Below are 22152 nucleotides of genomic sequence, written 5' to 3'. Positions count from 1 at the left end.
GCAAGGATCGCGCCGTCATCTCCGGTCAAGCCACAGCGAGAGGCGAGACGGGCCGTGACGCGAGGAGCACAGGGCTCGGTTGGCCCGTCGCAGTCACAAACGGGGCCGTCGCTTTCCGCTCGGTGCAAAGTGGCGCCCAGAGCAGGCGCTGGCTGAGCAGCCGTCTTCCGAGATGCCGACAGCAGCTCCACGGACTGTCCCTCCCCCTCGGAGGCTGCGAGGCGGCCCCGGGGAGGCGCTTCCCCCCACCAGCCAGAGCGCCCGCCGACCCGCCCGCTTCAAGCTGCTGGGAGGCAAAGGGCGGCTTCTTCAACCCCTCCCGCTGCAGAACGGTGTCCGGCTCCGCCTGCTGGGAGGCTAACACCAGGGGTCCCGGGAAGCCCGGCCGCGGCAGAGGCTGTCGCTGCGCTGCCACGCGCTGTGGATCAAGCTCAGGGCATCCTCGCACTTCTTCCGCACGCAGCCATCCTCAATCAGCTTGTGAGAAAGGTCGACCTGTCGGCACAGGAGGGTGAAGGAGGTTAGCAGGAGGCCACGGCCAGGAAAGAGGGAGAGGAAGGGGGCAGCAGGAGGGTTCCCGTCTGCCTGGCGGGCCCACGAGCAGGAGGAGGGAAAGGGGAGCCCAGGGGGCCCCTAGAAGCCAAGCTATGGACCCCCCAGCCACCTGACCCGTGTGGCAGCCCAGCAGCAGGGGAGGGGGTGGGGGGTGGAATTGGCCGTGACCTGGGTTGGGGGGGGCAACCCCATGGCGTGCAGAGCACGGAGCACCAGCATCCAGCACGCGGCCATCCTGCACAGGCCAAGCAGAAGCATCGGCAGGCCACCGAGTCAGCAGCCAGGCCGGCCGGCAGCCAGGCCAGGTTACCTGGTAGGTGTTTTTCCACACGGCGCCCAGGGCGGAGAGGAACCGCTCCAGTTCTGCCGTGCAACTAAAATAGAGGACCCAAGGGGGCAGGTATTGCTTGCGATCCTGGACAAACTCCTAGGAACAGGGAGACAGGCGCAATCTCAGTGGCAGAGCACAGACCTTGCACGCAGAAGGTCCCGGGTTCAATCCGGGTAGGGCTGGGGAAACGCCCTGGAGGGAAACCCTGGCCAGGCCGCGGCTGGCAATCCGGGTCTACCAAGACCAAAGGCCAGCCCAGTCGAAGGCAGCCTCCTTGGCACCCCCCACGGTACTCACCACGAGGCAGTATTCCCGGCCGGGCTCCGTGGAGACCGAAGCCACGTCCCCCAGCTCGGCGCTGGCCAGCGAGCGGAAGAAGCTGGTCTGGCAGTCCTCGTGGCAGGTGAAGACTTTCTGCTCCGTCACCACCAGGCAGCAGGGGATGCAGGGGGCAGGAGCCACGCCCTGGGGGACGACCTGGAGGGGCAGGGAGAGAAGGGGGGGAGGCCAGGAACCCTGTGAGCCTCTGATGTGGCTCTCGGAGAGGGCGTGGGCCCAACTGCAGAGAGGTCCGGGCCGCCCCCAGCCCAGGCACCCACCATGACAGGGGTGGAGAAGGACGTGGTTGGAGTGAAACTCCCATCACCCCAACCAGCATCGTCAATGGCGAGGGAATCCCCTCTGCTTTGCAGCGCACCACCTTTTCTCAAGCCACGAAATCCACAGGGCCCGACCGGGAAGCGGCCTCACGGTTGCCAAGCGCAGCCTCCGCCCTCTCCAGGCCTCCTTCTGCCCTCTTACCCCTTTGGAGACGGCCTGGCACAGGAACTGCATCCAGTCGGCCATCTCCTCTTCGTTTTCCGCGCTCAGCTCCAGGGAGGGCCGGTCGCTCAGGATCACCTGGAAGGCGTGGGGCCGGTCTGTGGTGTTCGACCTCCGGCAGCCGCCGCACTGCTCCCCGCTGCAAGGGACAGGGAGTTGGGGGGGATGTCGCAAAGGAGACGCGGGGGAAGAGGACGAGGGATCGGGGCGCGTTCACGGGCTCCGGTGCCGTAGACCCAGCCCCCACTTACCCCATGTTCACGGAGAGCAGAGGGGTGACGTCGGTGCGGTCCGGATACTGGTACAAGATGCCATTGCTGCAGACGGGGGGGGAAACAGGTCACGCTCTTGCTCGGAAGGGTGCCGGCTCCCCCACACACCTCCCATAATTCAGGGACAGGTTCCCTGCCCTATGCACAGGACTCCAGGTGGGGACCTCAGATGCGAGCCCACTGTAGCCACGGTGCGGTTCCTGCCCAGAGCCCACCCCACCGCAGCCGCCTCGGCCCTGTCGGGCGCCCTCAATGCCCACCCCGGGGCTCTCACCTGAGCACCACGAAGCAGGACCGCCAGTTCTCCTTGCCCAGGTAATTGGTGCCCGCCTTGTAGCTCAGCATGCCTTCCTTCGTGATGGAGCTCTCGGCCAAGGTGTAGTGGGAAGGGGCGGGCCCCGGGGCCTCGTCCAGGGGGTCCTCCCAGTGAACGAGGCCATAGAAGCGCACCACCACTTCGGAGGCCTGCAACGGAACCGCCCCGCCCCACCTGCGGCGTTAATGATCTCCTAGTGGGGGGGGGAGGGGGGTGCTGAAGCACTGGGGAACGGAGGGGAAGGTGGCGGCTGAAGGCCCCGCTACAGAACGGGAAAGCCCGGCTTCCTCGGACCTTACAGGACGGCGCTTGACCAAGCGGGGATAGAAAAGGGGGACACTTATACTGGTTTATAAACACGCGCATAAACAAGTAAGGCTAAACTGATTTAAGCAGGTCAAGCTCCAGAGGGAGTCCGTGTTTCCAAGGACATCCCATCAGACTTTCCAGCTGCGCCTGTCGATGGGTCTACATAACCAACTGTTCCTATGACTTATAAGCACGTGTTTATAAACCGATAGAAAAGTGCTCCTTTTATGCAACACCACGCCTGAAGACCTCAGACTTGGTGGCAGAACGCCCCCCCCCCCCCCCGCAGGTCAGGAGAACGGCCCGCAGCTCACCTCCCGCTTGGACTCCTGGGCCACGAACTTGGCCAGCGCGAGCTTCTCCATGGTGGCGTCAGTCAGGATACTGGGATAGGGCGGCTCCCGGCACCCTTTGATCATCGCCGACTTGAGAGATGCCAGGAAAAACCTTGGGGGGGGGGGAGAGGGAGGGAAGCCGGAGTCAGGGGGCACAGCCACGCCCCAGGGGAGCGGCAGGCGGATTCCGTCCGGTTCTGAAAGCGAGGCCAGGCCAGGAAGCCCGAGCCAGACCCGGGAAGGGACGTGCCCCGCCGGCCCTATGTAGGAGTGCGGCCTCACTGCCCCCAGGGCCGGAAGGGGGTGCTTGGAGGGCCGGAGGAGAACCCCTTCGAGGCAGGCCCCGCGCCCTTGGCCCTCACAGCCGCCTTGCGAGGGGAGGGGAGGGGAGGGGAGAGAGAGGGCCCCGGACGGGTGGGCACGCGTGGCCGGCTCACTCACTCGGTCAGGGTCGCGTCGGCCGTGTCCAGGAGGAATTGCTTCCTGCGGTTGGTGCAGACCAAGGTCACCGTCTGCTGATCCAGACCCACCTGCCGGGGGAGCAGAGCATTCTGGGTGAGGAGCCCCAGCGCTCCTCAGAGAAGGCTCGGCCAGGGAGCCCGCTCGGCCTCCCAGAAGCTGCTAGGCTGAGGAGGGCCACGGGGGGCCTGGCGAGGGATCGGCACCCCGGGTGATGGCGCAGGTCTTGCAGGCCACATGGGGCGACCCCCGGGCGCAGCCTCCCCTTGCCGGGGGACCACGCTTCTTTCTCTGGAGGCCTCCTCCACCCCATGGGCAGCAGTTGGCTTGTCTGCTGAGCGGCCCCAACAGCCCCAGGGAAGCAGAGCCCACCTCGGTCCAACAATGGGGGGGGCAGGAGATCTCCCTCCCTCCACTCACCGAGACGTAGTCCAACTCGTTGTAGGAAACGGCTTCCTCCACCATGTACGGCTTCTCGGCGGCTCCTGACAAAAAGCAGGGCAGGGGAGGGTGAGCCAAGCCAGGCGCTGTGTCTCTCTACGGCCCAGGAGGAAGACCAGGGGGGGAGGGGGCAGGGGGGTCCCACGGATGTGGGGAACAGGACTTCTCCGACCCGAGGGGCTGCAGCCCAGGCCCTCACAAGGTAGCCTGCGTAGAACCGCTTGTTCGGCCCGAGGTCCGCGGCATCCCTCCCGCCCCTCCGAAATGGAAGGAGACGGCTCCATTTGGAAGGACAAAACTAGAATCGCTTGTGGGGTGGGGGGGAGGGAGGGAAGGCTCCTGCAAATACCTTTGCGGATGAGGTACACGTAGCAATCCGTCAACAGCACGAAGACCAGCTGGAGGTTCCCCTCCATGTGTCCAGTGCTCATCCGGATCATCTGCTCAGGAATGAGGAGAGAAGCTCTGAGTGAGGGTGCAAGGAAGCCGGGAAACGCCCCCCCCTCCCCACTGTAGCTCTTCTGGGGCAGCGTGGAAACACACACATCCCCACGTCCTCCCGTCCTGTGATCCACTAGAACTCCCGGGGGCTCAGGTAAGGATAACGGCTCTCCCCCAAATCTGCCTTGGAAAGGGGCGAGCCGTGCCTTCCTTCCCTCCCACCCTTTCACCCCTCCACTTTGTTTCCCGCCCAGCTTAAGCCAAGCAGCAAGCTGGAAGTGGCCCTGACCCCACTCTGGCCACCCCCAGCGACCGACAGGAGGGAGGGAGAGAAGGAAGCGTCTCACAGGGAATGCCCAGACATACCCGGAAGAGCTGCTCCTCGTTCTCCCGGAAGACATGGATCATCAGGAGCAACAAGTGGTTGTTGTCTACTCTGTGCAGGGGGAAAGAAACGGAGAGGGAGAGAGAAAGGACGGGAGATTTCGGCCATGCAGCGCGACAAGGCCAACATCAAGGCCCCGGAAGAGGCTGGATTCCAGGAAAGGGGGAACATCCCATAATGCTGGCCATTCAGCAAAGGTCTCCCTGCCCCTTTAGCCAGAAGCCTCTTCCTTGCGGCTCTGTCCCGGGGCCTGCCAGATGTGCTGGACTACACCTCCAATGTTCCCCAGCCATGATGGGAGTTGTGCTCCAGCACAGCTGGAGGGCACCAAGCAGCTGGGGCAGGACTGACTCATTGTCCCTCACTCAGTTCCTGCTCCCTTCGGGGGGGGGGGGGGAGGGCGGCGGAAAGGGAGGAGCTTTAGCGATTGGTTCCCTCTTCGTTTTTAAACGTTGTGGGATAATGCAACTTAGTAAGGAGAAAAGTGTGTGTGGAGGGGGAATAGCGAGAGGAAGTCAGTCTCATGAAGGTCCCTTTGCGCGTGAGGGCGGGCGGGAACAGGAGCCAGCGAACTCAGGGGCAGCTGAGCGGCCGTTTCTCAGTGAGCAGAAGGGCAACGAGGAGCCAGAGGCTGCCAGGGAAGAGCTCCGGCGCTCCGCCACGCTCGGCTGGCGTTGAAGCAGCGAAGCCGCCCACTGCAGTGACAAGACGCCCAGAGAGAGAGAAAAGGTGGCAGCCCGCCGTTCCACCTCCGACCGTTTCCCTGTTCTCAGGAGAGACCGGAGAGAAGAAGCGGCCGCCCAACATCCTGCCCTCCAAGAAAGGGACCCGCGTCGGCCAAGGGACTGTTTTCCTTCCCAACCCCCTGGCCAGGGACAGGAAGGCCGCAACCTCCTTTTGCTGGAGGCCAGGCTGCCCTCCCCGCGGAGGCCCAGGTGGCTGCTCAGGGTCTCCCACACCACCACCGCCCACTCTGCCTCTTACCTGAACTCCGAGGGGTGGGCTGCCTCGGAGGGGCTCCCCTGCCCCTCCTCCACCCCGGAGTCCTCGGCGCTGCTGGGGGAGGGGCTCGCCCGGCCCCCCTTGAGCCTGCTGAGGGCCTCCCCGCCTGCAGCCTCCGCCTCCACGTCCGCAGCTACTGCTGGCCCAGCAGCCGTTCCGTCTCCCTCTCCTCCTCCTCCTCCTTCCTCCTCTTGTGGAGCAGCCTCAGGGCCACCAGGAACATGTGGCGGTTGGCCATCCCCTGCAGGGTCATAGTGGCCACCACCTGCTGCAGGAGCGTTTGGACTCTCGACGGTAAAGCGGTAGAAGTCCATGGGGGCCGAAATCCCCGCACTAGAGCCGCCAGAGGATGGCCCCTCCGAGGGGGACTCCCCTGGCGAGTCGGTCCGAAAGGGCTGCTCCGGGGGCTCGTCGCCGCTGGTGGTGGTGGAGGGGCCGCTCCAGCCGGCGCCCAGCTGCCCATCCAGCAAGTTGATCCCTTTGCTCAGCGACTGCCCCACCCGCTCCATGGAGGCGTCCTTCATCTCAGGGATGCGCAGCCTCAGCTGGGAGAGCCCAGGGCCCTCGGGGCCGGCTTCCAGGCGCCCGGCTCCATCGGCAGCCCTGCTCTCCTCGCCCGCCTCTTGCGCCCCTGCCTGGGCTGTGGCAGCAGCAGCAGAGGGAGCGGGGAGGGCCGCTGCCTCCTCTGATCGGGCCTTCTTCTTCTTGCCAGCCTTCTTCTTCTTAGCTAACCTGCAAAGAGGAGGAGCAGCAGCGTTGGGCTTGGGGGCAGCAGTACGCCTGCTCCCATCATCCTGTACTCCGTTGAGCCTTCAGAGCTGGAAAGGTCCTCACAGGTCACCTGGTTCACCCTCTGGTCTGCTGGACCTACAAGGAGGTTCCCTTTGGAACTCCCACAACGATGGCGCTGGAGGGCGGCCCTTTGCTTTGCAGTACGCCTCCCTCCCAGTTAACAAATCTTAAGGAATGGAAAGAAGAACAGGAGGGGGCACGGAGGCTGGCAAGCGAGAGCTGCCCCAGGGATACTGTGTCGGAGGCCCCAGAGTTGTAAGAGGATGGATCCCAGGGCTCCGGGGTGGAGGGCATGCCATCACTGGCCTCTCCAGTGGGATGGCAGGGGAGGGGCTCAGGGAGCAGCTGCCACGGCTGGGCCAGATGGTTCTTTGACTGGGCTCAGGTGCATGGGCGGGCCCCAGCCTGCCTGCCTGCCTGCCTGCCTGCCTGCCTGCCTGCCTGCCTGCCTGCCCGCCCAGCCCAGGAGACAGACCTGATGACTTCCAGCTCGGTGCAGCTCTCTGACTGGTCCGTGCCTTCGGTCATGACATCAGCCTTCTCCTGGGAGGCGGAGTGCACTGGGGTGGTCTCGGCAGAGGAGGGCGCGTCCGCCTTCTCGTTGAACGGGTTGTAACGCTGCGTCGGGCTCTTGGCTGAAGCCCGGCCGTTCAGCTCGGAGGTCACAGAACGCGGGCAGCTGAGGGTGTCCGTCAGATCTCCATCTGGGGGGGAAGGAAGGAAGGAAGGAAGAACAAACGATGGGCCACCCCTCCGCCCCCACAGAATCAGGGCAAAGCCCTAAAACCAAAAGCAGCGGCTAGGAAAAGCCACCCATCAGGCCCGAGTGTGGCTCTCTGGCGCCTCCTGCAGGTTCCCTCAGGGCATTCAGGGACATTTAAGGCAGGAAGGAAACCTATGAAGACCTCGGACTCGTCAACGTCACAAATGTAAAGAGGTTTGAAACCAGAGTTAACTTATCATCGCTTCCTGAGTGCCCCAGTCTGGCAAAGCCGCCAAGGTTTCTTACTTAGCAACTCCTGCTGCCTAAATGGTTACTTGGCTGGAAATCAGAAACCAGGTTCGGCTGTTTAAAACTTTGTAGCAGAAAGATGCCACTAAGCGCTGAGCTGGCTTGGCCCAAACGCCGTGCAAGGAAAGAGGAGTTGCGGGCCGTTTTTTAAGGACCCAGGGAAGGGCTCAGGAAGGACTGGCAGGCCTGCTCGGCCACCCCCACGGCAGCCTTGATGCAAAAGGCGGCTTCCTTCCTTCCACCATGAAAAGCAGCAGTCTCAAGAATGAGCTGCGAGAGGAATAAATCCCAACAAATTTAAATCCCTTTCTTTGGGGGCGCGTGGGGGGGGGGGGCGTGTGCCTTTCGTTAGGCAGGTCGCTCATCAAACAAACACCCTCTGTACCTGTCTCGGTAGCAGTTTTCGCTATCCTGTTCTCCAACTTCCCTTTGCAGTCATGAGGACTAGGCGCTTACTTTAAAAAGAAGGCAAGGGGCAGCCGGGTCGTCGGCTGTTCACGCCCGTCTTACGGGCTGTGTAGGAGGAGGCTCCGAGCGGGAGGCAGCACAGGGGCCCCAGGAAAGAAAGAGCATGGGAGGGGGGAGCGTTCGGCAGCTGCTTCTGCCACTCTTCCAAGCCTGCTGTTGGGGAAGAGAGGTTCTCGGGGGGGGGGGGGGGGCGCAGGGAGCGGGACTGTGGCAATCCAATCAGAGAGGAAGGCAGTTTCATTCCGGCCTTTTCCATGCACTGTCAGAATAGAGAAAGCGGTTAGTTGCCCCGGGCGAAGAAAGGCAAACCCTGGCTCCTGCGCGGAAGAACTATTTGGAAGTCTTGTTAATTTGAGAACCAGAAAGACGAGTGTCTCGTGCTGGGAGAGGCAAAGCCACAGAGGAGTGAGGAAGCTGGATGCCCAGAGAGAGGGCGCGGGCAGGCAGAGGGAGGCCAGCGACCGCGGGAGGGGGCCGCGGCCTCTGCGGAGGCGAGCGCCGTCGGGCCCTGGGACGCTGGAACACCCGCCCGTAGCCTGGTTAACCTTGCCGTGAACCACCAGGGTGAGAGACGTGGCAGCCTTCCGAGAGCCCCGTGGGCACGGGCGCCAAACGGGCTCAGGGACCCACCGCGGAGCATGCAGCAAGCTCTGGTGCGGAAACAGAAGCGGCACAGAGAGCGCGGACGGGGGGCGTGGGGGTGGAAAACGGGGCCAAGGCTCGCTCGTCCCACCTTCCCAAGCTGCGGTGGGCACTGTGGGCGGCACTGCGGGAAAGACATCTCCAAAATCATAATCTATAAAAACGAGGGACAAAGAGGAGAATTAGAAACGTACGGCTGCAGGAAGGGGGTGGAGCAGAATGGGCTGTACCATGTCAGGCGGCTGGGGGGGGGGGAGGCAGTTTTGGAGTGCTCAGAGACAAAAACAAAACAAACAAACAAACACCCTCAGCAGGGGTTTGCAGCTCAGTCTCTGCAGAGTTTCCTTTTACAGGTTTTTATATTTTTTTTGGGGGGGGGAGGGTTGGTTTATTTAAAAGCAGGCGACCCTTACGTACGTGATTCCCCCACAGTGGTACAGTCCATTCTGGCACCGCCACCTCCTTTTACGGCCTGAGGAGCGTCGGGGAGCGGTGTGAGGCTGGACTACGGCAGATGAGACACTCCAGAGGCCGGGGCTTCAATGGCACCGCCAGCCACCCAGCCACCCCCGCAGAGCCCTCTGGATCTCAGGAGCAGCCCAGGTGGCTTGTGGCGCCTCCCTTGCACCCTTCGCCAGGCGTGCAGGAGAGGGCGTGACGGGCAGCCCCTGGCAGAGACCCAGGGTGGGTCGGAAGGAAGCATTTATCCCCCCCCCCAAACACCAACAAGCAATACCGCAACACCCTCTGCCCTGTGGAGGGGGGGGGAGGGGGCACACAGAAAGCTCTCTCAAGAAGCAGCCAGGGGTTGAACCTGGGGCTGCCCGCGGGCGAAGGAGGGCCTCTGGTGCTGCCTTCTCCGGCACTCTGAGGTCAGCGACGGAGGCCCTGCTCGCTGGCTACAACGGAGTGGTGGTGGTGGTGGGCTTTTCAGTGGTGGCCCTGCGCCTGTGGGATCCGCTCCCATCGGGCGTTCATGAGGGCCCTTTCTTTCTAGGTCTTCAGGAAAGCGCTGAAGCCCCCACCTGCTTCCGCCGGCCCTTCCCTTACAGCTGGGCCATTGGTTGTACTGGTCATTTTTTTATATAGTCGTTGGTTTGAGCTGTTAGTTTTTGCTTTTACGGATCTTTATCGAGTTCACTTTGTCTGGTTTTGATCTTGTTCGCTGCGCCTTGACACCGTTTCACTCCTAAAGGCAGCCGCTAAGTAACCTTAGACAGACTGAGCCATAGCACGGCATCCTGGGAGGGACGCAGGCTGCCCAAACGCCACGTCCGCCTCCTTCCCGATCCCCTCGTAACGGACGTCGGTCCCTGCCCATGTACCCACAGTGGCAGCAATCGCCAAGGCCTCTGCTGCGATCGGGAGAGGCTCTGAATTCATTTGTATCCAAACTCTTGCCGGCCAAGAGAGACACCTGGCTGGAGATCCCACCTGCAGGTGTGGTCCTGGGGGTGTGGATAGGGCAACTGAAGCCCCCTGCTCAAGTTCTCTGCAAGGCAGGCCCGGAGATCAACACACTCTGCTCCCAGAAACCCCTTCCTCACAGGAAACAGCACAGCTGCAATGAACCGAGAGGGGTTTAGCCCCCTGGCTTCCCCTCAGACGGTTGTTCTGCAGGCAAGCGGGGATTTCCCACCCAGGATGACACTTCCCAGGGCTCCTTGCAATGGGTCAGAAGGGCCGAAAGAGTCTGCACAAGGGGCCCTTCCCTCCCTCCGTCACTGCTCACCCTCGCTGGACGGTGCGATGGCGCTGTCGTCCCATTCGAGGTTAGTCGAGGTGACCGAATTGAAGGAGTTGAGCGAGAGGCTGTCTGAGCCGTGGACCGAGCTGGGCAGGCGGTCCTCAAAGTCCAGCAGGTACTGAGGCTTGTAGTAGTCCGGCATGTACGGCGCCAGGTCCAGGTAGGGAGCATCCTGGAAGGGCAGAGGAGAAGCGGGGCGATGTTGAGTTAGGGCCGCTCGTCGAGGGGGGGGGAGCAGAGCCAAGCCTCCCGTGGGGCGGGGGACGCGGCTTCCGCCTAAGATGCTGCCAGTGCCCTAGCGCCAGATAGCCCACGAGGCCGGATGGCTCTCCACGTCCCAGCGGCCCCTGAGCACTGCAGAGAACAGCACGAGGGCGACCGTCAGGCTATGGAGGAAGAGCAGCATGTGGGCAGCTCGAGCAGGGAGGGGCCTCTCTCCACTCACCGCCCTCCCTGGCAGACTGGAAGCAAGACGGACAAGTGAGACGTTTCAGGGTGCATATTACGCTTTATTCTGCTATTGTGTTTATTCATTTCATTTCTATACCGCTCAATAGCCAAAGCTCTCTGGGAGGTTCACGAAATTTAAACCCACAGAGCTGAAGTATAAAATACGCTACCGTATTTTACTGTTTGGAGTTTTCTTTCGCAAACGGCACGGCGAGCTTTGGCTTGTGGGCAGTATAGAAATGCAATGAAGTAACTGAAGATAAAACCACAACATCTCTGCATCTTCAGCAGGGGAGAGGAGAGAAGGGGGCCTGGATTCCTGCAGCTCTCAGCTCTCCATCCTGAGCGGTGCAGAAGAGCCCTCCTCACCGGGTTCTTCTGGGCCCCCATCCTGCTTCCTTGCCCCAGAAGCCCAGCCGCAACTGCCCTGCCCAGCTGCCACGCTGCCTCCCAGCATCCGGGGACCCGATGCCTGCCTGGAAACGGAAGGCCAGCTGGAGCTTCATGCCTTAGTCCAGTTCCCTTTGTAAGCCACCAGCATCACTGACTCTTGGGGCAGCGAATTCCATAAGTTAAATCCATGAGGCGCTGTATGAAGAGGAGCTTCTTTCTATCTGCCCTGAATCTGTTGCCATCAGAGGGAGAGGATACAGCTTCCCTTCCATTGTGCGCAGATCCAGCTCTGTGACCTGATGAACTCTCTCCACAGTGCCCAGGGTTGCGTTTTTCCTCCTTCCTCCCAACCCCCTCTCCTTTTGTGTCATGTCTTTTAGACCATCAATCTGTGGGCAGGGACTACATTACTTCTGATCTTTGAAAGCTGCTTTGGCAGCTTTTGGGGCTGAAGAGAGAGATAAAAACTCTCTGAATAAATGGCTGGTTTCATGCATAATCCTGTAAACCAATGCACCCAGGGGCCCCACCACACAGATACCATTAGATCCAAAGCCTGCTTTCTTCCAAAGAAGGCAAATTAAACTGATGGGTATCTGCCCTTTAAAGGGCTTCACAACCCAGGGGAAAAGAGCAATTCAAAATGCAGCTTATTGCTGTTTTTGAAATAAGAGCGCAGACGTCCTGTCTAAATCAGAAGAACAGGAGGAGGGGGGGCGGGGTGAGCAGTCGGGGTAATGGCGATGATGCTCTCTTTGGTCTCTCGCCCGTCGTCCAGCGCTTCTCCTCGCCACAGAGGCTTCTGGCTTTTAGTCTCAAGCACATAACTCCTGAAATGATGCTATAATGCAACGCAGAAAGGCAAGAGCCATCTTTAAAAATCAATGTGGCGTCTTCACTTGATTTATGGGGCAGGAAGCTGAAGGGAGGAGGGGCTATTTAAGCTTCTCTTGTGACACTGCCACACTCGGCAACCCAAAGGGCATAAGGGAAACCTCAGTGGGTCTCTCTGTGCACACGCACACAGGCACACGCACCCCTGCAAGCACATTTCGCACACGATGCCAAACGTCTGGGACAGTCAATGGGGATGCGGAGGAGTAGGGAGTGAAGCACCAGGTGTTTGTACTGCTTCTCTCGCTCTCACTCTCGCTCTCTCAACAGGAGAAAATGTTTGCTCACCAGATCCAAGTCGAAACGGATAAACTCCAGGCCAGAGACCAGCGTGAGGAAGAGGGTCAGGTGGTCGTGGCTGCAGACAAGAGCGTTCCTGCGGGATGGAGAAGAAGCTGGTCATCCAAAAGCTCGGAGGCGCTGGTGGGGCCCAACCCAGGCCAAACCAAAGCCCCTCAAAGGGATTCCCTCAGGACCCCAAGGGCAGTCCTGACAGGAAGAGACATTCGTGTCGCAGAATTCCGCAGCCCCAAAAGCCAAACCCTGCAAGCTTAGCAGAAAGGAAAGGGCTGCCGTTTGAACCACTAGAACGGCCTTCCCCAACCGGGTGCCCTCCAGATGGGTTGGGCTGCACTCCCATATGCTATGCCAGTTGGGGGGTTATGGGAGTTGTAGTCTAATGTATCTGGAGAGCACCCAGTTGGGAAAGACTGCACTAAATGCTGGGGGAAGTTTCACCCCAGCTCACCCACATAAGCTTTTGCCAAGCCAGGGGCTCTCTCCCCTCATAGTGCAGCCGTGCCACAGCACAACAGGAAAGGACCAGGGAGCTCGCAAAAAGCCACCCACACGTGGCAGCCTGCCACGGCCCGTTCCCCACCCCCGGCCCAGACGGACTCACTTGACGTAATACTTGTGCAGCAGGTTGAGGTTCTCCTGGAAGAGGCGCAGGTAGCTCTCCAGGGAGTTCTCGTTCAGGGCCAGGTACAGCCACGCTCGGCCTGCCAGGGGCAGCAAAGGGAGGGGGGCGTTGACAGGGGCAAAACCCACCCTGAGCCAAGCCCCCGCGGGCCTCAGCCTCCATGTGCTAACTGGCCAGAACGACCGACTCAACACCTCAGCTCCTCGGGGCCCACATCAGCCTGGATCGGTGCTGGACTGCTACCAAGAGGTGCTGAGGCTCCTGCCTGCTTGGGAGCCAAACCCTCTGACCTGCCACAGCCCTTCTCACTGGATGGTGTGGAGGAAGCGGCCTCAGACCAGGTCCCACCTTGTGTCCATCCAGCCCAGTTGCTTTAAAGCCCTGGATGCCTCGGGGCAGAGTTCCCTGAAGGACCGGTGAAGGCCCTTCGCCCAGTGCCACTGCCGAGGGAGGCTGGGCAGTGCGATCGTGCCTCATTATGGAACGCCCTCCCCGGAGAGGCTCACCTGGTACGTGGTTTGTGTTCTTCTGAAGAAAACTTTTTTGTAAAAAAAAATCCCTGGCTTTTAAGGGCTCTTTGGGGCTTTTAGTGGGTGGGGGTGGAATTCAATTTTATAATGGAATATCTAACACACGCGCACACACACACACACACACGCTGCCCCTTTGTACCAGGCTCTCCAGAGACACGGCTGGCCACTGGGCCACAGCCCACACTTACTGCGCCCCAGGTTAGTGGCCACGTGCTCCAGGACCTCTATCTGCTCAATGGCGTCTCGGCGGGTGAAGTGAACCACCAGGACCCAGTAGCCCGACGGGAGATCTTGGAGCCTGAGGAAACAGGAAGAGGAATGAAGTGATGGAGGGCAGTGGCAGCACAGAGGCCTTGGCCCCAGAGCTGTTCAGCAATGGCGCTCCTGCAGAAAACAGAGGGAACGCCTGGGCCTCCTTCTTTTCCGGGCTCCGATCGGCTCAAGAGCCCTACATGAACCACTCCAGAGGGGTCCGGTCCAGTTCTCATACCCCTCTCCCTGCTCACTCGTAAACAGACCCCAGGCATTGGCTCCACTGATCCGACCTGGCTGCCTGCTCCGCACCAAAGTGCGTTGGATTCTGCTGTGCAGGCTGGTCTGTTGCTCTAAGAGAGGGGTGGGGAGCCTCAGTCCCCGGAGGCCAAATCCAGCCCTCCTGGGGCTCCAGTCTGGCCCACCCACCGCTGGAATGCACACCCCCCCGAGAGCTTTTCCGAAAGGGAATTTGGCCCTTGGGGTCAACCCCACCCCGCTTTAAGTTAAGGTCTCTCAACCACCCCACGCCCATCCCCCCACCCCCACCCCTCTCTCATAGTCCAACCCAGACCAAGGGCCACTCAGACGAAACAGGGGCCTCATTTGCACTGTCCTTGGCCGTTGCAACATTTTCAAGAGGGGAGTTGGGAAGTGGCGGTTGAGCGTGGGACCTGCCCAAGGAGGGCGGTGGGACTCGAACCCAACCCCCTGCTTCCTGCAGTAGCTTTTTCCCCGAAGACCCCGGGAGGCAAAGGGAGCATTTCTTTCACTTCCCCACACTAAGTGGGGAGCTGTCAAAGGGGGCCGGGCGGACCTTACCCGTAAAGCAGGGCATGGTCGAGGTGTTCGCACAGCCGCTGCAGGACCGTGTCGTGGTTCCGGATGGCCGGAGTCTCATCCTCACAAGCAGCAAAATAACTCTGTAACTGGGGTGGGTGGGGAGAGAGGAAACGGAGCCAGGGAATGAGCCGCCGAGGGAGCCCGCTGCCCATGCGAGTCACACAGCCGCGCTCCAGAGAAATGCAGGGAGAAACGCCCAGGCACTTCCAAAGGGCTCCCAAGTCGTAACCGGTTCAGGAGAATTGGCCCTGCCTTCACTCTGGAACTGGCGTGGAGGACGGAACTCTTAAGACTCACCGCTCGCCTTGACAAAGCCTGATTTCTACCAGCTTGAAAAGATGCAGGCAGCCCCTGCGAAGGCTGGATGGGGTGGGGCACTTCTATAGGGGCTACTCAAGAGCAAGTCAAACGGTTGTGCCTGTTAGTTTTGCTCAGGCACATGCAACATTTGCTCTTCCCCCTCGTCATCTGTCCTAAATACTTCCGTCAGAACCGGAGCTACTTCTGCAAAGTAGCTTCTCCTGAGCACCAAATACACGTCAGCTAAAAAACGAAAGAAGCTGGATGCTGGAATGCATGAGGTCAGGTAAAGCGCAACGGGGATGCTTCCCATTGGCCAGGATTTGAGGAAACGGAGCAGTTGCAGGGATGGATCCGTTGATACGGGGCACGGCATGCCACCCCCCCTTCCAGCACCGCCTGCATTTGGATGCTGCGCTTGGGTGACGCCGCGCAGATTGATTCCCAGCTAGACGGCCCCACACCAACAGAGGGAGGGAGGAGGGCTGGGGCTCGTTGCCAGGGCATGGTTCCCAGCCACACCCTTGGAAAATGTGGGCGAGGGAAAGAGGCACCCCGGCAACGCGCTGCCTCAGCTGGATGAGGCTCCTGGGGCAGAAGCGGCGCAGGCTCTAAGCCCCAGCTGTGCATTGCGCCACTGCGTGGGCATCGCGACCCAAGAGAGGTAGCCTGAAGCGTGCCCACAAAAGGCTCCAGCCACCCACACTGCAGGCGCGCCATGGAGAAGCTGCCCAGTGGGCTGTGGCTCAGGAGCCTTGCTTGCTCCCTGCCTGCCTGCCTGCCAGCAGCTCCGTGTTACAGGGCCATGGAAGCAAAGCCGGTGGGGGCAAGACCCAAGCAGCTCTGTCAGTGACAAGCAGGTGGGTGGTGGGTGGGGAGAGAACACGCAGCCCTGCAAAGAGGAACTCCCAGCATGGCACAGAGGCCGAGAGACCCCAGGTCTCTCCTCAATTAGGAAGCTCTCGGGAGGTGGCTGGGCAGGTCTTTCCTTCTCCCCGAGTTGGGGCGCTCTCACCGGGTAGGTCAGAGCGCAAGAAGCGATACAGGTGCATCGCAATCTCCCCAGAGGCCTTGGCAGGAGGAATCCGAACAAGGCCATCGCCCCAGTCTGCCATTTCCCCCAAGTGACTTCTGGGATTCCTTCCCCATCCCTGCATTTTCAGAGCCAGAAACGGCGAAGTATGCCAGGTGAGATGCAACCACTTGGGAGAGGGGAGACGGAAGCACCACTACGCCCATGGGCCCTGTACGGCCAACAGCACCGCTTCCCACTCTCGTCACAGGACCACCCTTTCCAAAGCTTTCCAGGGCAGCTGGCTCATTGCAATGCTGCCTGAGCAACTGCTCCATGTGGGGGGCACCGTGATGGACCCATCGATGCTGCTGCTGCTGCTGCTGGCGCCCAAAGAAAACCAGACCCAGAAGATGATGGGGCACCATCTGCTCCTTTGGGAGGGCTGGTTTGAGTCATGGAGCTATTTATAAACCCTTTTGATGGGCCAAACAAACAGTGCCCATGTCCAAGAGGCACCCATGTGATTGCCCGAGTTCATCGACTCTGGGACAAACAGCATCGTAAACAGGTTCTTGGCTGAGGCGGGTTTTGTTCCGCTCGGAGCCTGACTGAGCACTAGACCTGGTGGAAAATTCCCCCATGCAAGGCGAGCAGAGACCCCTGCTTTGTTATTTACACTTCGCCTGCAGGGTGGGGCACACGGGGATCTTCTTAACGAATGCCTGCCTGGCCTCTGCTGGACTACACAACTGCCCAGGTCAGAAAGGCAGGGGCCATGCCTAAGCAGACCCTGTGCAGAATGGCAGAACACGTGGTTCGCCTGCGGAGGGCTCCAGTTCAGCCTCCCCCAACCTGGTGCTCTCCAAATGTGTTCCCAGCATGCTGGCTGTTGTAGTCCTACGCATCTGGCGGGCACCAGGTTGGAGGAGGCTGCCCTAGTTCCCATCCGACCATCTCTGGTTGGAGAGTATCAGGTAAGAGGAAAAGATCTCTCTGTGCCTGAGACCTTGGCATGCTGCTGGCAATCAGAGCGGAAGCTACTGCCCTTGATGGAGCTACGGTCTGACTCTGTCTGTATAAGGCAGCTGGGGGCAGGGGGGCACACATTCCCGACCCGTGTAGGAAGCGTGGGATGCTTTGGAGAGCCCTGCAAGTCAGAAAGGCCGGCTGATGACGCCTGAGGCCTTGTCACTAGGCGTGATGGTGATGGTGGACTTCTGCAAATTGCTCTTGTGCTGGTGTGAAACTCCTCGAGAGGAAGAAGGGAAGGCGCATTTGCAGGCTTCCTACGTTGCAGCTGAAAGAAACTGATGAGCTCACAGGAACTGGGAAAGGGTTTTCCCCTTGCATTTCATCTTGCTGGTTGCCTTCTCTTTCTTGTGCTGAGAAGCCTATGGCTTTGATCAGCATTTACTGCCACTCACTGATCAAGCCCTCTTCCTGCTGCTGTCTGGATGGTACCATTTGCTCTTTTTCCTTGCCAGGCCAGAGGAAAGCAAGGAATGACCACAACTCGCTGCGTGGTCCCCCAGCAATGCCCACCCCTCCTGTGACAGGAGGATTTCTAGGCCTAGGGCTCCCGCAGCCGCTCAGCCGCTCGTACGCAGGCCTTTTACACGCCTGCTGGTTGGTATCCAAACACAGCCCCTGCCGCAGGTCATGCAATTTGGTATCTGTAGGAAATCTGCTTTAAAAAATTGGCCAAAAGTGGTGAAATGAAGGAGGCTTGGTAAATGCAAAGCCACAGTGCGGGCTGAGCAGAAGGGACAGCCACGGCAGTGAAGGTCAGCTGTGGGTTCTAACCCATTGATCAACTTTAGCCGCTCTGAGTGCCAGCTTTGGTAGAAAGGCAGGGAGCAAATCAAATAAATAAATGAACTGTGTATGTGGACAAAAGCTGGGCCTTGGGAACAGAACAAGTACCTGCAATATAACCACGGGTCATTTGCAATTATGGATTTGGCACAAGTCACCCTTATGCCAAACAGGGCTTCGCACGAAGAGACTCGCCCAGTGCCCACAGTTTGATTTCCAGGTCTTTTTGTGTTTGCCTCTGGTGATTTTATTTATTTTGGTCTTACATTGTGCTTGTTTTTATTATTCTTATGTTAGTATAGGGTTTTTTTTAATTGTTTTAAAATTTGTTATGGTTTTATTTGTGAACAACACACAAAAATGTAAATAAACAAAGCCATTGATCCGTAAGCAACGTTTATGGCTTTTTGAATCCCACACAATGAATGGCCCACTAACATATATGTTACACTAAACCTTTAAACAAGCTTTGAGGCAGTTGATTTGTTTATTTTTGCAAACCACCCTGGGAATATAGTTGGAGACACCTAAACAAACAAATATTTAAGGTATTTTTTATACCACCTGCCAGCAGTTGAACTGCTTCGGCCCCTCATGTTGAAATGCCAGAGATTGTATTTCTGTGAAACTACAATCCCCAGAATTCTTTGGGGGAACCTATAAGAACAGAACACACGTGTGATCGAACAGATAAACAGGCAGAGCACAACTCTCGCCAGCAGGTTCTGCAGGTCTTCTTCATTTAATATTTCTGCATAATGCAATCCACTTTCACCCATAAAAGATTAAGGAGTTGCAGCAACATTTTCCTCTCAGGATGAGTCCTGGAGATTTGGCATCTTGAAATGGAAAGCTGGACTACATCATACGATCATCGCACAGCAATTAACGCTAGGATGTTCTGTTTTATGGGGGAAACCTGTCAAACAAGAATTCCTGAAAACTCTAGAAATGGACAGGGGGGTTTAGGGGATTTCTCCATTTCCTCTGCACAGGCTCGAGTTTGTGGAATATTTCATTGAGGGGGAAGGATCAGCCACAGAATGTTGATGACTGGCACAGCCCAGAAGAAGAAGAAGAAGAAGAAGAAGAAGAAGAAGAAGAAGAAGAAGAAGAAGAAGAAGAAGAAGCTGGTTTGGCCAGGGTCAACATTTTACACAGAGCCTAGGAACAGCAGGGTCCGTGCAAAGCAAGGATGGGTGGAGGATGGCTAAGGAGGCACTAAGGAAGCGTTAGATGGGGAAGGTGGAGAGAGCGGGAAGAAGAGCCAGGAAGGAAGGAGAGGGCACTGCTGTCATTTGGACAGAAGAGGAGCCCTGAGGCTGGATCAGACCGAGGGGCCATCTAGTTCAGCACTCTGTTCACGACCCACAAGCAGGATGCGGGTGCAACAGCACCCTCCCACCCATGTTCCCCTTTGAGGTAGGTTAGGCTGAGAGACTGTGACTGGCCCAAAGTCACCCAGTGGGTTTCTGTGGCTGAGTGGGGACTAGAACCCGGATCTCCCAACTCCCAGTCCAACACTTTAGCCACTACACCACACTGGCTCTATATGGGCTATAAACAAACCAAAATGCTGGATCCATTTAAAGCAAGAAGGCTTTAGGCCTAAGGTTTATCCTGGGATCGTCCTGGGGTCATCCCTGTTCATGTAAATGACACACAGGAGATCCCAGGATAAACTTTAGTTCTAGCTAAGGCTTTAGACACAGATTACAGCAGCCAGGATAACAACCCAGTCCAGTAAAGTGAGGTAGCCAAGGGCAGTCCTGGGTTCTCTATATCCGAGGCAAGTCATGACAAAGGGTGGCAGAAACATCCTGGAAGCAGGAAAACCCGGTTCCGCACGCAGAATACATGAGCCAAGTCATCTGGCGGGAGATACGGCCCTGGTGGAAGAAAGTTAGGGGTCGGGAAGATGACAAAGCAGGAGAAGAATTGAGGGAAGAAAGAGTGACTGGCAAGTTGACCAATGCAGTTCTGGTAAATAATTACGAGAATTATACGTTGGCAACTCTACTTCTTATCCATCAATGGACTATTTCCCCAAGCAATAGATGAGCAGCGCGGAGCAAACTGCCTCCTGTTGAAGGCACCTGCATGTTTAAGAGCCCTGTGCCCTGGGCTGGAGAAGTGAGGGCTGCGGGGGGGGGGGGGGGAGGAGGCTTAATCCCACCAAATGCAAAAGGTGCTCCAGCAGGGGGAAGGTCTGCTACAGACAAATCATGTGTTCTCTCGGCCTTGGTTAGCAGTCAGTAAGATGGAAACAACAGCGACCTTTTGAAAAACACCGGTTGCCAAGGACATGAGTGCTTTGCACATTAAAAAAAAAGGCTACCTGAAAAAAAATAGAGATGCTATGTGTTACTAAGTGCAGAGCGTGTTGCCACATGGCAAATGAAGGTAGAGGGAACTGTGGCTGGGCTGGGCTGTGGGGGAGGGCGGGCAAAAGGCAGCCCATGTGGCCACCAGGTACGGGGAGTGGCATGCAGCCACTGCCAGGCGTTACGGGCTTTGCTTGAGGGCTGCCTCCAGGCTCTTGCGGGCTCCACAGCAGGGAAGGCTGAAGCGTGGAGAAGAGGTGGTGTGGAGGGAGGTGGCTGCCACGCCTGAGGGTCCGCTGAGGAGGGGCCCCTGGGGAGCTTGGGGCCCTCCGGTAGCCACACCGACACCGTGCTGGCTGTGTGGGGGGACGCTGTAGGTCAAGGGTGTCGGACCTCAGGGCCGGGGGCCAAATCCAGCCCACCTGGGGCCAAAGAGCCTTCGGGGGCAACCGTGGCCACGCTTAAGACGGGGATAAGGAGGACCACGGCCCCCAAGCCAGGCCATTCCTCTGCCTAAACACGCGCAGGGGTGCGCTCTCCCCGTGGTAACGTGGGGCCGGACCTGGAGTCAGCCCTCTGCAATCAATGGGGCTGAAGCGTAGCCAGCGGGCCTGCTCCGAATCCCACTGCGTTGCTGTCCTGCTGGGCCACGAGAACACGGGGGGGGGGGCACGGGGCCACGGAGAACAGAGCAAGGCTCGTGGAAGCGCATGATGGATGGAGGCAGGCTCAGTGGGGGGGGGGCGGGGCGGGGGGGGGATGTGCCAGCATCCCAACAGAGTGTGGCATGGGGGGGAGGGGAGAAAGGGATGGGGTGGGGGGGGAGAAAGAAGAGAACTGACGGGGGGGGGGCGTTAGAGGAAGAGTAAAAATGTGTGTGGGGGGGAGTATTGGGGAGGGGGTCTAGGAAAGCCCGGGGTGGGGTGGGGGGTTGTCTGGCTGTGTGTGTGTGTGTGTGTGTGTGTGAGTCTGATGGAGGGGTGGGGGGGAGCTGCCTGCCTGCCTGAGGATGTGGGGAGACGGAGCCCCCCCCTCCGCCCCCCCATAACCCCCCCGCCCAGCCCCGCCCCCCCCGGCGCCGCTGACCTTCTTGACGGAGAGCGAGATGTTCTCCAGGATGCGGTCCTTGACTTGCCCGGGGGGCTCCATGGCCGCCGCCGCCTGCTCCGCCTCGCCCGCCGGGGTCTCGCCGCTGCCGCTGCCCCGGGGCCGGAGCCGCCTCCGCCGCTGCCGCCTGCCCCGCGGGCCCTCCGTCCTGAGGGTCTGGCGCGGCGGGGCCAGAGGGAGGCCCCCGAGCCCCTCTCTCGCCCCTCAGAAGCTCACCTCAGGCGGAGGCAGGCAGGGAGGCAGGCAGGCAGGCAGGGGAGAAGCCGCCATGGCGCGGAGGGGACAGGCCCGGTCCTGCACGGCGGCTGCCTCGGTCCTCCAGGCAGCCGGGAGGGATCGGGACCGCCTCCTCCTCCTCCTCGTGACAGGAGAGCCGGCAGCGCCCAGGAAGGGGCGGAGGCGGCCGAGGCCGAGGCCCTCCTCAGCGCCCCGGCACAGCCCCCGCCAAAACCCCCGAGGAGGGGGGGTGTGGGGAGGGGACACGAGCACGCGCACGCTGGCCGACCCCCCCCACTGACGGAGACCCCCCCCCCCAAATGCCGCCTCAGGGCCGCTGCCTCAGCCGCGCTGGGTTCCCAGGCGCGCAAGGGAGGCCGGGAGTTGTAGTCCGCGCGGCCTGAGGGGAGATTTGGGACAGCGCGCCACGGAGGAAGGGATGAATTATTATTATTATTATTATTATTATTATTATTATTATTATTATTATTATTATTATTATTATTATTATTATTTCTCACCCGCCTCTCCATTCTGGTCGAGGCGGGGACGGGGCGCGCAACACACCCCTGCCTCCGTCCCTCTTTTAAAGATCATTGAGAGGTCTGGGTTTGTTTTTTCCCCTTTTAAAAACTATTTATTTATTTATTTAGATGATTTTAAAACACACACAACACAAATGTAATCCCGACCCGAGGAGTGCCGGGCGGTGGCCACCCCGGTGACCCTCGTAAACACTCCTCACAACAACCCTGTGAG

At 59.4% G+C, this 22152-nt stretch overlaps 1 protein-coding gene across 3 annotated transcripts; it reads right to left on the bottom strand.

Annotated features, from left to right (window-relative positions):
* Positions 1-279: 279 nt before the first annotated feature.
* On the bottom strand, positions 280-21532 carry PLEKHM2 (pleckstrin homology and RUN domain containing M2). Of its 3 annotated transcripts, XM_063145035.1 has the most exons (21): positions 21521-21532; positions 21157-21231; positions 14596-14702; positions 13710-13819; positions 12968-13067; positions 12355-12442; positions 10315-10501; positions 8674-8736; positions 6936-7164; positions 5651-6400; positions 4648-4717; positions 4190-4280; positions 3820-3884; positions 3382-3470; positions 2920-3052; positions 2255-2445; positions 1960-2025; positions 1688-1847; positions 1184-1363; positions 866-982; positions 280-495 (listed from the first exon to the last, which is right to left on the bottom strand). In XM_063145035.1, the coding sequence occupies exons 2-21, from the start codon at positions 21217-21219 to the stop codon at positions 358-360; spliced, it is 2997 nt and encodes a 998-aa protein (XP_063001105.1). In that variant the 5' UTR covers positions 21220-21231; positions 21521-21532; the 3' UTR covers positions 280-357. The 3 variants fall into 3 exon arrangements, with proteins under 3 accessions (XP_063001105.1, XP_063001104.1, XP_063001106.1); XM_063145034.1 differs by lacking the exon at positions 21521-21532 and having other exon boundaries at positions 281-495; positions 21157-21268; XM_063145036.1 differs by lacking the exons at positions 8674-8736; positions 21521-21532 and having other exon boundaries at positions 281-495; positions 21157-21268.
* Between the last annotated feature and the right edge of the window lie 620 nt (positions 21533-22152).

Source organism: Elgaria multicarinata, chromosome 20 (assembly GCF_023053635.1).
Source record: "Elgaria multicarinata webbii isolate HBS135686 ecotype San Diego chromosome 20, rElgMul1.1.pri, whole genome shotgun sequence".
Taxonomy (NCBI): Eukaryota; Metazoa; Chordata; class Lepidosauria; order Squamata; family Anguidae; genus Elgaria; species Elgaria multicarinata.
This window is presented reverse-complemented; position numbering and strand designations above follow the sequence as displayed.

Coding starts and splice junctions, on each gene's coding strand:
- PLEKHM2 (XM_063145035.1), bottom strand. CDS start 21,219: ATGGAGCCCCCCGGGCAAGTCAAGGACCGCATCCTGGAGAACATCTCG. Junction 7,165..8,673: donor GCCCACCGCAGCTTGGGAAG/GTGGGACGAGCG, acceptor CTTCCCCCCCAG/ATGGAGATCTGACGGACACC. Junction 2,026..2,254: donor TCCTGCTTCGTGGTGCTCAG/GTGAGAGCCCCG, acceptor CCCCGTCTGCAG/CAATGGCATCTTGTACCAGT.